Below are 17,500 nucleotides of genomic sequence, written 5' to 3'. Positions count from 1 at the left end.
TACTTGCAACCAAGTTTAAGCCTGGCTGCCGCAACATTGGTCAGTCAGTTCTCATTGCAAGTTGCTCCGTAGATATACTTATTACCAACATGTTATCATCGAAAGTGATAGATCTAATCATGCTTCTAAACGCATTATGACCTTCACTTTGATTGCTAATATGTTCTTTGAAATATCCTTTTCTTCCGGTGTCATAAGCCATATGTATAACATACAGTAGATGTACGACGGATATTATGGGTATAAATGATACATTGAATAACATAAATATATATTTTATGAACAAGCCATACAGAACACAACAGATTCCATTCTCAAAACTTAACCAATACAGTTTATTTTTAACAAATATGCTTAATAAAGTATTCCAATACGATGGTGGTACAGTTGGTGGGTGACTAGGGCGCTCCATAGAGGCTTGATGGAGTGCTCACTGACACACCGCCTCCTCCTCCTCCGACTTTGATACCTCCACTGCCAAAGGCACCACCAATGCCACTACCGAAACCTCCACCCAAACCTCCGCCGAAACCACCACCCAACCCTCCGCCGAAACCACCACCAAGATCACCGCCAAAATCACCTCCCAAACCACCACCAAAACCACCGCCAACGACCTGGCCACCACCATGAGCGGCAGAGCTCAGGGCAGACTGGAGATCTTCTCCTGTGGGCAAAGTTGGGTTGTCCCCATCGGCATAGTTGACGAAGTACACTTCAGGAGTTTGTTGCTCAGGAGCTGGAACGTGGACGATTTTCTGGTCTACTTCAGGCCTCTTGTTGAGGACATAAACAACGTTCTTCTGTTGTGGTGGTGGTACGATAATTGGTTCCACTCCAAGGCCGCTTTCTGGGGTGCGGATGAAAATAATATTGTGTTCAACTTTTGGTGGAGGAATGTAAGGTTTTGGGCCTACGAGTGGAGCCACAGGTGGAGCTTTGTATACAAATAAATTGCGAGTGACCAGAGGAGTTACACAGCTTCCGTCAACATGAAGGATTTGTCCTCCACTGCAGCCGCCACCGTAGCCACCGCCGACGCCGCCTCCGAACCCACCGCCAGCCCCACCGACGAATCCCCCGTCATCTCCACCGACGAACCCGCCGCCAATTGACCCACCACCTGAAAGGAGCGAATCATCTCCGAAACCACCACCACCAGCGGCGAACGCTGGACCAGATGGGGTAGGCAGGCTGTAGCCTAAAGAACCAGCGTGAGCGGCAGCCACCAGCACGGAGAACAAGATCTGAAGGCATTAATAACGTGTTAATCAGTTTAATATTTGCTTTTACTTTGACAAATTATGCAACTCATATAGACTAAGAAGATACAAGTTCCTCAATGATCCTATGAGCAAAAAACAAAAAATATTCGGTAATTTTGTATATCATTTCAAGAAAATACCTTAGTATTAATTACTATTCTTGCGTTCTTTGATTTTCATGATCATTGTTTTCAATAAAAATTCTTTAGATATATGATTATTTCAGTCTTGATAAGGTATAAATATTTTTTTTAAGGAAAGACACACCTCATACCTCTATAGGCTTGGAATACTTTTTATCAAAATAGTAGAAAATTTACCTAATCACGGTTTAGTTGGAAAGAATAAATCTATTATAGTATCCAGCTGCATTATATTAGGCTAAATCAGTTTAGGTTGTTGAGTTTGTTTATGAAAAGTTTAAAAAATGCTTATTTTCATTCTGATGAATATATCTCATTTATTTTTTTTTTAATTTGGATTAAATTAATTTAATCTGGATTCTTTTCTTGATTACTATCGGATTTGGATGGTTGGGACCACTTCCTTATCGCTGGATATTAGCTATTACAAGGTTACTCTTTATGATGTTCATAACCCCTTCAGGCCTTGTAATCTTTGCCTTAGATGTACAGCAACCAAGACCATGGTAACCGAATCGGTCTGCCAATTCAATGACACAGGTACACTTGTGTTCGACTGGGATACGGGGTGGCAAGGTAAAAAGTAAGCTAACGCGAATGATTAGATGGTCGAGACGACAGCCAACAATCACGGAATACCCCGCATGATCTCTCACTCCCAGGAAGCGAGTTTCGTCCTTCCCCTACACTTAAAAAGTATTGTTGAGATTATATTCTTCTCTATAGGGCTCAGTGCAAATGTTTGCCAGTATTAAGAATTGGGGAAATTGGTTTTAATGATGAGTCTGTTAAAGTTTCTTAGTGCCTAGCTAGCTTCATTAACTTTGGGTCATGAACCGCAGCATCGTCATTGAGGGGGTGATAGACTCACTGCTACAACTTAACCGGGGTGTGTAGCTTCTTCCCACTGCCCGTTTTCTAAATAAAAGATAAATGTCAACTTCCAGACACTCGTATTCGTTGAGATCTGAGTTGTAATATGAGACAGAACATCTTAGGTAATATGTTAACCTGACAAGGCGTCTTAGTCGTCTAGACTGCAGAGTCGTTATTCCATCGTCAATTCATTCAATTCACTGTTGAAAACCGGCACAATGGCTTAGCTCCTAGAGGGGCTCTGAGCAGGTTGCTATCAGTTAGGGCAATGGTTGGTTCATTAGCTTAGATGATTTCGTTTTTATATGGATTCAATAGGTCTGTTGTGGTATGAACAATATAATATTTATGATTTGATTCAAATAAGCAGAGTAATCAGACTTGAGTTTTGATCATAGGAAATATTTTGGTTGTACTTTCAAAGATGGATGGTATGGGATGTTGCGTTTCGGTTAGTCACTAGGTTTTGTTGTCTGTATTCTGAAACACAACATGGCATCAAGTGATACGAATAGTACATTTTCTTCTGGTTTCCCTGCCTTAGTGGCACACTTCACATATCGAATGTATCCCACTATAACATCGGAAATAATTCAACATATTCATCCTCACTTGCACTGACGGTATCTTTTTAGAAGGTCAGAGTCATCAAGATCGAGTAACCCAAACCGCGACTTTCCCACCCGACTTTCAGAGTGAAAGCAGATTATCTGGTTTAAGCGTCGATGTTCACTTTATATACATAACATACAGAAGCTTGTCTTTTCGTGTTTATACACTAAGTTTACTTTATTTCTTAATTTATTAATTAAACTATCCTTGACGTTAGACATGGTGGATTGAAGCCATAATGACCTTCGTGTAGTCGATAAACCTTAAATATAATAAACTATGTAATCGATAATTTGCTGTTTTGTAAGCTATAACTATTAAAAAATCTATTAAAAACTAATTTGAAGAAAACTATAACACAGGAAGTTTTGCGAATGTCACTGTTAGGAAAGAGATGGCTAGAACCAAATGGAAGAGTTTCCTAACAAGCACTACATAGTCACTGTGTTATGGAACACTTATCACTGAGGTGGTGTGCAGAGCTGGCTGCCACCAGGCACGACTCACCAGGAGCTTCATGGTGAAGTGTAATGTCGACCCAAGTCGTCCGCTGTCTTATATACCTGCCTCTCACTCTTGCCTCGTTGCCTTCCTTCATAACACACCCTCCAGTCTCGTCATTTCGTACCCCTCGAGGGAGGTGTCATGATACTGGCAAGGGGATCTTAATCTAAAGAAGTGAACCAGTACTTTCCTGGATGAAACCTGATTGCCTCCTATTCCCCGTAGACTAGTTAAACGCTTCCCCTGACTATCAATAGTCACATTATTCCTATTATATTCCTGAGCTGCAACAGCTCCATGTATTTTAAACAAATCTCATTAACTATTTGTCTTTATAAAGTATTTGAAAGAATGATAGTAAACTATATTGTAGAATCGGATACCAACTCTCACCTCATCTTTGTGGTTTTAAGAAAGGGAAAAATGCGTGCAGAATAATGTTGCCACTTTTTTTCAATGCACACGCTTCTACTAGTTTTTCCACATTTCTTGTTCTAAAATCCGCATTTGATAGAGCCAACAGACTTGTTATTATACATGACCCAGCCAAGGGGAAAATTGGTGGTAACTTATTATAGAATGTTTTCTGTCCACCACGATTATACAAGTGAGACTAAGGAAATGTCCCTATAATAATGATAATATAATTATTATTATTATTATTATTATTATTATTATTATTATTATTATTATTATTATTATTATTATTATTATTATTATTACATGATACAGACGTAGCGAACATCACTGGCTTACTGTACAGAAAGTTCCTACCTGGTTATTAGAAGCTTTCGGGCGACTACGGCTAATCTTGTCTCCCTAGAAGCGACCCACAACAGTCGGCTAACACTAAGACACCTACTTAATGCTAGGTAAACACGAACAGCAGGCATTAGGAAACTAGCCCAACGTTTCACCCGTGTCGGGAGTCGATCCTGGGCTCCTCAGTGTGTGAAGTGAAGACGTTATCAACCAAGTCATGCTCTGTAATATCTTAATGCTCTTCTAGATGCTTTACATTCCGTATCTAAACCTTCAGCTATGTGAATAACTAGGCTGTAATGGACACTTGTCAGTGCTCAATAATAACCCGCATGGGAACAGAAACTTAGAAGATTAATTGATTGGTATATTTCGACCCCCAGCTGGGATCCTCTTCAGCAGATACACAAGTGAAAGGAGAACATGAATTTATAGGAAGGTCGCACCTCTCACCGTGCAGGGAATCGTGATCCACATAACAGGGGTTAAGAAAATGATTTATTTTTAATGAAGTTCAGGTTATATGTAATCGGCTAGGCCTTATATCACCATTTAAGACTAATAATTTGACAAACAAACAACATGCTCCACTCATTTGTTTGCAGAACTTAAATCTTTACAGATATCATGGTGTAGACGTACCCTTCATTAAACCCATAAAAACCATAACTAAATAAGAAATGCAAAGATAGGCTCAATGCTGTCAGTGGTGTTGAAAATGATTTACCGTACATAGTCTATATTAGATCATTAATTGATTATGCTGCGCCCATGTTAATGTTGCTAGTAGAATATTATCTCCCACCCTGGGAGCTAACATAGAAGGAAACCCTCAGAATTATTCTTGGTTATCCTAAAATGACCAAGATTCTTAATATAAGGAAGGAGGAGCTTGAGAGTCCTAGTAACAGTGAAAGGATAATTAAGATTAACACTGTAATTGTTATTAGAATATTAAGTAACGATCTAGACAGTGTTACCATAAATCATGATATATGTCTAGAAGTAAACAAATCTAAATAGGCTGTTAAAACAATAACCTGCACGAACTATATCTCTAGACAATAAGAGTTTTTTTCCCCCTCCATCGGAGTTATTAATTTCATAATACATATTTAACCACCTTCCTTAAATCACATGCAAAGACAATGCTTAAGAAGAAATTTCTTGCAATAATGTATAACAAATTACATACTCTTGTGGCTCTAAGCAGGAGTCCACTGGCAGGTCTGCATCTACTCTTGTGGCTCTAAGCAGGAGTCCACTGGCAGGTCTGCATCTACTCTTGTGGCTCTAAGCAGGAGTCCACTGGCAGGTCTGCATCTGCTCTTGTGGTTCTAAACAGGAGACCACTGGCAGGTCTGCATCTGCTCTTGTGGCTCTAAGCAGGAGTCCACTGGCAGGTCTGCATCTGCTCTTGTGGCTCTAAGCAGGAGTCCACTGGCAGGTCTGCATCTGCTCTTGTGGCTCTAAACAGGAGTCCACTGGCAGGTCTGCATCTGCTCTTGTGGCTCTAAGCAGGAGTCCACTGGCAGGTCTGCATCTGCTCTTGTGGCTCTAAGCAGGAGTCCACTGGCAGGTCTGCATCTGCTCTTGTGGCTCTAAACAGGAGTCCACTGGCAGGTCTGCATCTGCTCTTGTGGCTCTAAGCAGGAGTCCACTGGCAGGTCTGCATCTACTCTTGTGGCTCTAAGCAGGAGTCCACTGGCAGGTCTGCATCTGCTCTTGTGGCTCTAAGCAGGAGTCCACTGGCAGGTCTGCATCTGCTCTTGTGGCTCTAAGCAGGAGTCCACTGGCAGGTCTGCATCTGCTCTTGTGGCTCTAAACAGGAGTCCACTGGCAGGTCTGCATCTGCTCTTGTGGCTCTAAGCAGGAGTCCACTGGCAGGTCTGCATCTACTCTTGTGGCTCTAAGCAGGAGTCCACTGGCAGGTCTGCATCTGCTCTTGTGGCTCTAAGCAGGAGTCCACTGGCAGGTCTGCATCTGCTCTTGTGGCTCTAAGCAAAAGTCCACTGGCAGGTCTGCATCTACTCTTGTGGCTCTAAGCAGGAGTCCACTGACAGGTCTGCATCTGCTCTTGTGGCTCTAAGCAAAAGTCCACTGGCAGGTCTGCATCTACTCTTGTGGCTCTAAGCAGGAGTCCACTGGCAGGTCTGCATCTGCTCTTGTGGCTCTAAGCAAAAGTCCACTGGCAGGTCTGCATCTACTCTTGTGGCTCTAAGCAGGAGTCCACTGACAGGTCTGCATCTGCTCTTGTGGCTCTAAGCAGGAGTCCACTGGCAGGTCTGCATCTGCTCTTGTGGCTCTAAGCAGGAGTCCACTGGCAGGTCTGCATCTGCTCTTGTGGCTCTAAGCAGGAGTAAACTGGCAGGTCTGCATCTGCTCTTGTGGCTCTAAGCAGGAGTCCATTGGCAGGTCTGCATCTGCTCTTGTGGCTTTAAACAGGAGTCCACTGGCAGGTCTGCATCTGCTCTTGTGGCTCTAAGCAGGAGTCCACTGGCAGGTCTGCATCTGCTCTTGTGGCTCTAAGCACGAGTCCACTGGCAGGTCTGCATCTACTCTTGTGGCTCTAAACAGGAGTCCACTGGCAGGTCTGCATCTGCTCTTGTGGCTCTAAGCAGGAGTCCACTGGCAGGTCTGCATCTGCTCTTGTGGCTCTAAGCAGGAGTCCACTGGCAGGTCTGCATCTGCTCTTGTGGCTCTAAGCAGGAGTCCACTGGCAGGTCTGCATCTGCTCTTGTGGCTCTAAGCAGGAGTCCACTGACAGGTCTGCATCTGCTCTTGTGGCTCTAAGCAGGAGTCCACTGGCAGGTCTGCATCTGCTCTTGTGGCTCTAAGCAGGAGTCCACTGGCAGGTCTGCATCTGCTCTTGTGGCTCTAAGCAGGAGTAAACTGGCAGGTCTGCATCTGCTCTTGTGGCTTTAAACAGGAGTCCACTGGCAGGTCTGCATCTGCTCTTGTGGCTCTAAGCAGGAGTCCACTGGCAGGTCTGCATCTGCTCTTGTGGCTCTAAGCACGAGTCCACTGGCAGGTCTGCATCTACTCTTGTGGCTCTAAACAGGAGTCCACTGGCAGGTCTGCATCTGCTCTTGTGGCTCTAAGCAGGAGTCCACTGGCAGGTCTGCATCTGCTCTTGTGGCTCTAAGCAGGAGTCCACTGGCAGGTCTGCATCTGCTCTTGTGGCTCTAAGCAGGAGTCCACTGGCAGGTCTGCATCTACTCTTGTGGCTCTAAACAGGAGTCCACTGGCAGGTCTGCATCTGCTCTTGTGGCTCTAAGTAGGAGTCCACTGGCAGGTCTGCATCTGCTCTTGTGACTCTAAGCAAGAGTCCACTGACAAGTCTGCATCTGCTCTTGTGGCTCTAAGCAGGAGTCCACTGACAAGTCTGCATCTGCTCTTGTGGCTCTAAGCAGGAGTCCACTGGCAGGTCTGCATCTGCTCTTGTGGCTCTAAGCAGGAGTCCACTGACAAGCCTGCATCTGCTCTTGTGGCTCTAAGCAGGAGTCCACTGACAAGTCTGCATCTGCTCTTGTGGCTCTAAGCAGGAGTCCACTGGCAGGTCTGCATTTACTCTTGTGGCTCTAAAGAGGAGTCCACTGGCAGGTCTGCATCTGCTCTTGTGGATCTAAGCAGGAGTCCACTGGCAGGTCTGCATCTACTATTGTGGCTCTAAACAGGAGTCCACTGGCAGGTCTGCATCTGCTCTTGTGGCTCTAAGTAGGAGTCCACTGGCAGGTCTGCATCTGCTCTTGTGGCTCTAAGCAGGAGTCCACTGACAAGTCTGCATCTGCTCTTGTGGCTCTAAGCAGGAGTCCACTGACAAGTCTGCATCTGCTCTTGTGGCTCTAAGCAGGAGTCCACTGACAAGTCTGCATCTGCTCTTGTGGCTCTAAGCGGGAGTCCATTGGCAGGTCTGCATTTACTCTTGTGGCTTTAAGCAGGAGTCCACTGGCAGGTCTGCATCTGCTCTTGTGGCTCTAAGCAGGAGTCCACTGGCAAGTCTGCATCTGCTCTTGTGGCTCTAAGCAGGAGTCCACTGACAAGTCTGCATCTGCTCTTGTGGCTCTAAGCAGGAGTCCACTGACAAGCCTGCATCTGCTCTTGTGGCTCTAAGCAGGAGTCCACTGGCAGGTCTGCATTTACTCTTGGGGCTCTAAACAGGAGTCCACTGGCAGGTCTTCATCTGCTCTTGTGGCTCTAAGCAGGAGTCCACTGGCAAGTCTGCATCTGCTCTTGTGGCTCTAAGCAGGAGTAAACTGGTAGGTCTGCATCTGCTCTTGTGGCTCTAAGCAGGAGTCCGCTGGCAGGTCTGCATCTGCTCTTGTGGCTCTAAGCAGGAGTCCACTGGCAGGTCTGCATCTGCTCTTGTGGCTCTAAGCAGGAGTAAACTGGTAGGTCTGCATCTGCTCTTGTGGCTCTAAGCAGGAGTCCACTGGCAGGTCTGCATCTGCTCTTGTGGCTCTAAGCAAGAGTCTACTGGCAGGTCTGCATCTGCTCTTGTGGCTCTAAGCAGGAGTCCACTGGCAGGTCTGCATCTGCTCTTGTGGCTCTAAGCAGGAGTCCACTGGCAGGTCTGCATCTGCTCTTGTGGATCTAAGCAGGAGTCCACTGGCAGGTCTGTATCTGCTCTTGTGGCTCTAAGCAGGAGTCCACTGGCAGGTCTGCATCTGCTCTTGTGGCTCTAAGCAGGAGTAAACTGGTAGGTCTGCATCTGCTCTTGTGGCTCTAAACAGGAGTCCACATGCAGGTCTGCATCTGCTCTTGTGGCTCTAAGCAAGAGTCCACTGGCAGGTCTGCATCTGCTCTTGTGGCTCTAAGCAGGAGTAAACTGGCAGGTTTGCATCTGCTCTTGTGGCTCTAAGCAAGAGTCTACTGGCAGGTCTGCATCTGCTGTTGTGGCTCTAAGCAGGAGTAAACTGGCAGGTCTGCATCTGCTCTTGTGGCTCTAAGCAGGAGTCCACTGGCAGGTCTGCATTTACTCTTGTTTCTCTAAGCAGGAGTCCACTGGCAGGTCTGCATCTGCTCTTGTGGCTCTAAGCAGGAGTAAACTGGTAGGTCTGCATCTGCTCTTGTGGCTCTAAACAGGAGTCCACTGGCAGGTCTGCATCTGCTCTTGTGGCTCTAAGCAAGAGTCCACTGGCAGGTCTGCATCTGCTCTTGTGGCTCTAAGCAGGAGTAAACTGGCAGGTTTGCATCTGCTCTTGTGGCTCTAAGCAAGAGTCTACTGGCAGGTCTGCATCTGCTGTTGTGGCTCTAAGCAGGAGTAAACTGGCAGGTCTGCATCTGCTATTGTGGCTCTAAGCAGGAGTCCACTGGCAGGTCTGCATTTACTCTTGTTTCTCTAAGCAGGAGTCCACTGGCAGGTCTGCATCTGCTCTTATGGCTCTAAGCAGGAGTCCACTGGCAGGTCTGCATCTGCTCTTATGGCTCTAAGCAGGAGTAAACTGGCAGGTCTGCATCTGCTCTTGTGGATCTAAGCAGGAGTCCACTGGCAGGTCTGCATCTGCTGTTGTGGCTCTAAGCAGGAGTAAACTGGCAGGTCTGCATCTGCTCTTGTGGCTCTAAGCAGGAGTCCACTGACAAGTCTGCATCTGCTCTTGTGGCTCTAAGCAGGAGTCCACTGGCAGGTTTGCATCTGCTCTTGTGGCTCTAAGCAGGAGTAAAATGGCAGGTCTGCATCTGCTCTTGTGGCGCTAAGCAGGAGTCCACTGGCAGGTCTGCATCTGCTCTTGTGGCTCTAAGCAGGAGTCCACTGGCCGGTCTGCATCTGCTCTTGTGGCTCTAAGCAAGAGTCCACTGGCAGGTCTGCATCTGCTGTTGTGGCTCTAAGCAGGAGTCGACTGGCAGGTCTTTATCTGCTGTTGTGGCTCTAAGCAGGAGTCCACTGGCAGGTCTGCATCTGCTCTTGTGGCTCTAAGCAGGAGTAAACTGGTAGGTCTGCATCTGCTCTTGTGGCTCTAAGCAGGAGTCCACTGGCAGGTCTGCATCTGCTCTTGTGGCTCTAAGCAAGAGTCCACTGGCAGGTCTGCATCTGCTCTTGTGACTCTAAGCAGGAGTCCACTGACAAGTCTGCATCTGCTCTTGTGGCTCTAAGCAGGAGTCCACTGGCAGGTCTTCATCTGCTCTTGTGGCTCTAAGCAGAAGTAAACTGGTAAGTCTGCATCTGCTCTTGTGGCTCTAAACAGGAGTCCACTGGCAGGTCTGCATCTGCTCTTGTGGCTCTAAGCAAGAGTTCACTGGCAGGTCTGCATCTGCTCTTGTGGTTCTAAGCAGGAGTAAACTGGCAGGTTTGCATCTGCTCTTATGGCTCTAAGCAAGAGTCTACTGGAAGGTCTGCATCTGCTGTTGTGGCTCTAAGCAGGAGTAAACTGGCAGGTCTGCATCTGCTCTTGTGGCTCTAAGCAGGAGTCCACTGGCAGGTCTGCATTTACTCTTGTTTCTCTAAGCAGGAGTCCACTGGCAGGTCTGCATCTGCTCTTTTGGCTCTAAGCAGGAGTAAACTGGTAGGTCTGCATCTGCTCTTGTGGCTCTAAGCAGGAGTCCACTGGCAGGTCTGCATTTACTCTTGTGGCTCTAAACAGGAGTCCACTGGCAGGTCTGCATTTACTCTTGTTTCTCTAAGCAGGAGTCCACTGGCAGGTCTTCATCTGCTCTTGTGGCTCTAAGCAGGAGTAAACTGGTAGGTCTGCATCTGCTCTTGTGGCTCTAAACAGGAGTCCACATGCAGGTCTGCATCTGCTCTTGTGGCTCTAAGCAAGAGTCCACTGGCAGGTCTGCATCTGCTCTTGTGGCTCTAAGCAGGAGTAAACTGGCAGGTTTGCATCTGCTCTTGTGGCTCTAAGCAAGAGTCTACTGGCAGGTCTGCATCTGCTGTTGTGGCTCTAAGCAGGAGTAAACTGGCAGGTCTGCATCTGCTCTTGTGGCTCTAAGCAGGAGTCCACTGGCAGGTCTGCATTTACTCTTGTTTCTCTAAGCAGGAGTCCACTGGCAGGTCTGCATCTGCTCTTGTGGCTCTAAGCAGGAGTAAACTGGTAGGTCTGCATCTGCTCTTGTGGCTCTAAGCAGGAGTCCACTGGCAGGTCTGCATCTGCTCTTATGGCTCTAAGCAGGAGTAAACTGGCAGGTCTGCATCTGCTCTTGTGGATCTAAGCAGGAGTCCACTGGCAGGTCTGCATCTGCTGTTGTGGCTCTAAGCAGGAGTAAACTGGCAGGTCTGCATCTGCTCTTGTGGCTCTAAGCAGGAGTCCACTGACAAGTCTGCATCTGCTCTTGTGGCTCTAAGCAGGAGTCCACTGGCAGGTTTGCATCTGCTCTTGTGGCTCTAAGCAGGAGTAAAATGGCAGGTCTGCATCTGCTCTTGTGGCTCTAAGCAGGAGTCCACTGGCAGGTCTGCATCTGCTCTTGTGGCTCTAAGCAGGAGTCCACTGGCCGGTCTGCATCTGCTCTTGTGGCTCTAAGCAGGAGTCCACTGGCAGGTCTGCATCTGCTCTTGTGGCTCTAAGCAGGAGTCCACAGGCAGGTCTGCATCTGGTCTTGTGGCTCTAAACAGGAGTCCACTGGCAGGTCTGCATCTGCTCTTGTGGCTCTAAACAGGAGTCCACTGGCCGGTCTGCATCTGCTCTTGTGGCTCTGAGCAGGAGTCCACTGGCAGGTCTGCTACTTCTCTTGTTTTAACCTCTCCAGAAAAGAGCTTTAACAACCATGCTCCGTTAGGCACAAAAATTAACAGCTGGGCGTCTGCTTTGAGAACTGTATTGTTTGACATCCTAATGGTTCTAATACAAATTTATGACACTGAGTTTTATTCCTTGATCAGTTCCAATTCTGTCGTCATTGAAGGCACTTGACTCACAGTGTGACTAACAACTTCCTCATTGGAGAAGCCCAGTCGAAAAAAAAAAATGAATTAATGAACAATTCTTATGGATTCTGTCACACACTCAACTGCTCCTACATGATGTAGTTGATAAATTAGCCAGAGCACCCTGAAGGAAAATGTGGAATATTACTTATCTGTGTCAAGCAATTGGAATAATATTAGGAGAGATCAGTAATGAATCTAAATGTCGCAGGAATTCACTTAGAAGCCTAAGTAGATCCTAACGCGCTATAATAACGTAAACTTTAGTATATTAATGGAGTAACTTGCAATGTGAACTGACTTATGCTGTAGCAGCCAGGCTTTGGCTTGGTTACAAATATTTCTCTCAGTCTGGTAGACACAAATGATCAAAACAAATGGAAAGTATTTAGTCAATCTTATGGGCGCTCCCTGAAACACTGTGGTTGACTGTCCACTTATCGAGGAGTATAGAAATAGACAGTAAAATAACCGATGTGATATATTATAGTATACTATTAACGAAAATGAGATTGTAACATAGGGCCTAGTTCCTAAGCCTTTTGTGTATCTATATGCTTTTGCGCTACAGTCCATAGAACGAATGTTACGTGTACAGTAAACTACCCGCTTCAACGGTAAAATTTAATTTAACCCTTAAACTGTCCAAGCAGATCTATGTTCACATGCGTAGTGCTCCAAAAGTAGATTTACGCTTTTTTACATATTTTCAAATATAACAAAAAAAACGTAGATCAAAGTTTTTTACACGTTTGCAAATGTTAAAAAAGAAAAGAAGATCTACTTTTTTACATACTTTCAAATGTTGAAAAAACGTAGATCTACGTTTGGACAGTTTAAGGGTTAATCAAGCAACTGCAAACGCAGCTCTTCAAGATCTTTAGTAAAAGGTCTAAATCCCAACATCATCCCTAGTTTATACCAGAAAACTTGCGAAGATGCTCCGTGAACAGGTAAACTCAAGAAAACCCGTCATCAAATCTAATATATGAGGTTATTCACACTTATGTTTCTGGGCTAACTCGAGAATCTGTTTAATGATGACGATCATGTCAAATGAGGAAAAAATTCTTCCAGGTGAGTCAAAGGAAAAATAGAACAACGATGTCATACACAGCAAAGTCAGCGCTGAAAAGATATAGCGAGGATATATGAAGCAATGGAGAGATAAGGCTGAAAAGAAGAAAACAATCATCGACATATGCTCAAATATGGCAGCTCATCACAACGTATGAAGAAAATTTCACATGTTCTGATTAGCTCAGATGTGACTACAACCATGGGACGCTTCAGTATTTCCAACCGGACCGCCATGGCCTTCTCGGAGGACCTGGAAAACGAATCAGGTCATAACCTGATGATGTGACGCTCTCGCGAAGTTCAGTATGACGATACAATATGGACAACTGGGAATCAATCACACTGGCATATCAGAATCTGATCGTCCCTCCCGAAACCTCGCTCATCGTACACTGGGATGTGAAGAATCTCCCTAATATTAGTGTCCAACCTGAAGAAGTTTGACATTATTATAAGAGGCAAGATCGATATCAGTACGGGCGTAAAAAAAACGAACGCTGTTGTCAAGTGGAACCTCGTGGATCTAGTGTGAGGCTGCTGTTCAACACCACTGCCTCCAGCACTGCCTTGTCTAAGAGAATTTACAAGAAAATACAGGTTACCATCAACCGGAAGAGTATCTGAATTGCTGGCCATCACCTTGTCTTGGAAGTGGTTCTTTCTGATCTCTTCCAGTATTCATTTGTTCGTGTGATTCGAAGAGCAGCGGGGAATTACTGATGGAACTTCCTGGAAGCCAACAATTGACGACGAGGTTCTGATGGAAGAGTTATCTGGTCCTCTGGCAGGATTAATAGAAAATGCACTGAAGGATAAGTGTTATTTTCATCTATATCAATAATTTTCAACAAATCATGTGAACAACATGCCTGACCATACTGGAAATAAAGACACTTGTAGCAAACAAACTTTTAATACACCGTTCGCCCAAGGTTGAGCTTTATCTAGAATACAGGAATGAGCAAATACACGTCCTTACTAGGCTCGACGACAGACAGGTTACATATGAGGTCATGAGATTGTGAGATCAAGTTTAGGTTGTCAATTACAGGTATTAACCTAACCTGTAGTTGATCTCGTAATTTCATGACTTCATATGTAACCTGTCTCTCTCCGAGCCTGTCCTCATGATGCTCGTTTAGCCTTATAAGACTGTCTATTGTTTTATTCACGTATAATTCTATGAAAAGGATATAAAATGTGGAAATGTGAAATTAAAGTTGAATTAAAAGGTATAATGTTCTCAATTAATTCTAAACAAAAATAAAAATTTAGAAACTATAATTGTTATTATTCTTTTACGTCTCAGTTATATATTACACCATGTTCCCTTATATATATTTATAATTATATCTCCAATCACTATTGCATCATCTGTTTATTTAATTTTTAATTATCTTAAAGTTAAGTTCCACTTTAACACTACGATTTAATGTTTTTTAATAAATGTTCAATTTTGAATAAATAATTAAATATACGGTTTTTTATTTCCGTGTATCAACGGTTCTGCATAACGTCCAATACTTGGAACTTTCGATGAAGATTGAGACACTTATGCAGCATATGGGAATCTTTATTCAGGAAACGTTTCGCCACACAGTGGCTTCATCAGTCCAATACAAAGAGGAAGGCGTAAGGAGAGGAGGAGTATGAGGTAATCAGTCCCTCAGCCTGGAGTCGATGTGTTCAGTCCATCAATCTTGTAGAATGTACAGCATAGGGCCGTAGAGGGACTGATTACCTCATACTCCTCCTCTCCTTACGCCTTCCTCTTTGTATTGGACTGATGAAGCCACTGTGTGGCGAAACGTTTCCTGAATAAAGATTCCCATATGCTGCATAAGTGTCTCAATCTTCAACTTGTCGGTTTTTCAAACCATTCATCACACTTGGAACTTTCACTCTTTTAAAGATTATAAAGTATTCATTAATTAACATTGCAAAAATCTCCAGCTTTATAATTTTACTGTTGTATTTCTTACCACATAATATATTCTCCTTATATTTAGCAATTTTTTTTTATGTTCTTGTAAATAAATTTTATCTTACCAAATTACTGTTATTGTTAGTTAATTTTAATTTTTGTTGGGGTGGACGAGTAAGCTAGTGGAAGGTTTCGGTCAGATGACTAAAAGCTCTAGTGGCGTTTACCATTTGACTAAGATCCGCGTCAGGAAACACTTGTCCTGTTTCCTGACGAAGTTTACCTAAACTAACCTTGTAATATGTTTTACACAGTTTCCTTACCTATGTCTGTTGTAACTTTTTTGCAAATAAATATCTCGAATCTTGAAGATGGCAGTCGAGTCGAAGGCTCACATCAGGGACGATCACATAAACTTCTGTTCCTTTCATATCTTTTCATGGGGAAGATTCCAATGGTAAGCGTGAACATCAGGACACCTGGAGTCTTCCACTGCACAAGATGGATAAAAAAAAGTACATATTTTATGCTCTGGAGATTTTCCTTTTCAGAGATCAGATCTCCCTCAGTGTTTATGATGTGCAGTATCGGGGAATCTCGACCACTTCATTTCTCTCCTCTTCACCAGGTACTGTCATCAAGCAACTGTAATATGTGCTCCAAAAAAGACATGAAATACAAGATGGATCCTAAGAGCGGTATTCCGAAGAATCGTCAGTTGTGTAACACTGCCGACAAAGCCTTCAAACACCACTTGTGGTTTGTGTCTATGAAACTGGTCGGTCATGCCGTCTTGACCGGACTGAAGAAGAGAAGGCTGCAATGGTGGAGAATCTCAAGAAGTGAGAGAGAATGGGTAGGACTGAAGAGACTTGATGGCAAAATATACACTCAAAAACCACTTCATGACTGATAGCCATGGACAGGAACCTCTTTGACCTAATTATCCTGAATGGAGATCACGCGTCCTATCACACCAGGCCACCTTCATCATGGTAAGAATATGAAACCTACCAACGTTGCAGTCACCATCTGTTTGAGGACCACCTAAAAAAATTTTTATATGCATTTATTAAGGCAAATGCGGACCTTCTCAAGACTGACAGAGGTGTTGTACTGCTTAATCCACACCACTCACCGCTGACGTCAGCTGGCGTCAGGCGAGTAGCACAGAGGTGAGGCCGCACAAACATGAATTGGTGGTTACCCATGGTGAACCATACATTTCCTCACCAGAATAAATATATACATATAATGAAAATAGGAAAGATGAAAATGAATATTTAATATTATAAAGCTGATTACTCTCGTTTTAGCATTTAACGATGGTAATCGCAATGTAATATTAGAAAGATGAACAAATATGAGAGACATATATATATATATATATATATATATATATATATATATATATATATATATATATATATATATATATATATATATATATATATATATATATATAAGTAGTATTCTTGGTGCTGTTGTAGTGTTTTATACATAGTTTTGAGCTCCTCTATTTTTGCAGCTATCACTCGTCATGATTTATAGTACTTTGTTTTATTAAAGCAACATAAATATATTTAGTTGTCCACCAGGCTCTTTAAAGGCCTTCTGCCAATTGTGAGAGTGACACTCTTATCTTGGTGATAAATGCTGTGGCTTTCTCCCTTCAGCCCGGTAGATAACTGTGTGGATCAGCTGACCTTTCAGAGGACAAGTCGTACCGCCTGCATGAGGCCTGTGATTTTCTTAATTCATGTGGAAGCCATCTCTTCTGCTACTTATGATTCTGCTGTCCAGTGTACCTTGCTGCATCTCTGCCTTCGGTTCATCACCTCTAGGAGTCTACAAACCACAGCTTGCTTCACGCTACACCCCGTTGTTGAAGAGCGTCCTCACTGCTAAAGTGCATGCTTGTACTTCCTCGGGTGAAACAAGTCTCAGTCTTAGACTCATAGTGATCGACTCTCCAGTTTCCATCCACGCTTATTTACGAGTTTCTGTACAACTTAAGTCACTCTTAAGTGATTGTGGCTCTTAACCTTTCTCTTACACTGGTGTATGCACCACCCTGCTCACCGGATCGCAGATCTCTCCGTCTCTATATGTATGCGTTTAGCTGTGAATCATTTATAATTTATATTTTACCACTTTTTATTGTTTATTTTTAATACTTAATGTTTAAATGTTTATTATTGGAGCAGATTTTATATAAAAAAAATCGTCTAGTTTTACAACCTTCGCGATGCTGCTTCACCTTAACATGGTGGTGGAGTTTGTGCCTACGGGTTAGGAGCTTTTTCTCTGGGTGGGAGGATCATTCTCTCAACAGGATGCTTGCCTGACTAGGAATCCAACGTCTCTTTCAACATAAATGGTGGTGATATTTCCCCATTTCGTTAAATTTGCTCGCGCTCCTGACTGCTGATAAACATTTTATGGACATTTCAGAATGTGAAAAATAGAATTT

General features: G+C 44.1%; 1 protein-coding gene across 1 annotated transcript in view; it reads right to left on the bottom strand.

Moving 5' to 3' along the window:
• The window catches only part of LOC128685405 (keratin, type I cytoskeletal 9-like), a 62,714-nt gene that overhangs the window by 29,313 nt on the left and 15,901 nt on the right, over positions 1 to 17,500 (bottom strand). The window contains 4 exon segments of the mRNA XM_053771931.2: positions 408 to 1,247; positions 3,404 to 3,446; positions 13,821 to 13,981; positions 14,168 to 14,283. Of these exon segments, the coding sequence (XP_053627906.2) occupies positions 408 to 1,247; positions 3,404 to 3,446; positions 13,821 to 13,981; positions 14,168 to 14,283 (1,160 nt within the window).

Source organism: Cherax quadricarinatus, chromosome 8, assembly GCF_038502225.1.
Source record: "Cherax quadricarinatus isolate ZL_2023a chromosome 8, ASM3850222v1, whole genome shotgun sequence".
Lineage (NCBI taxonomy): Eukaryota > Metazoa > Arthropoda > Malacostraca > Decapoda > Parastacidae > Cherax > Cherax quadricarinatus.
Note: the sequence above shows the minus strand (reverse complement) of the source record. Positions and strands in the feature narration are given on the sequence as shown.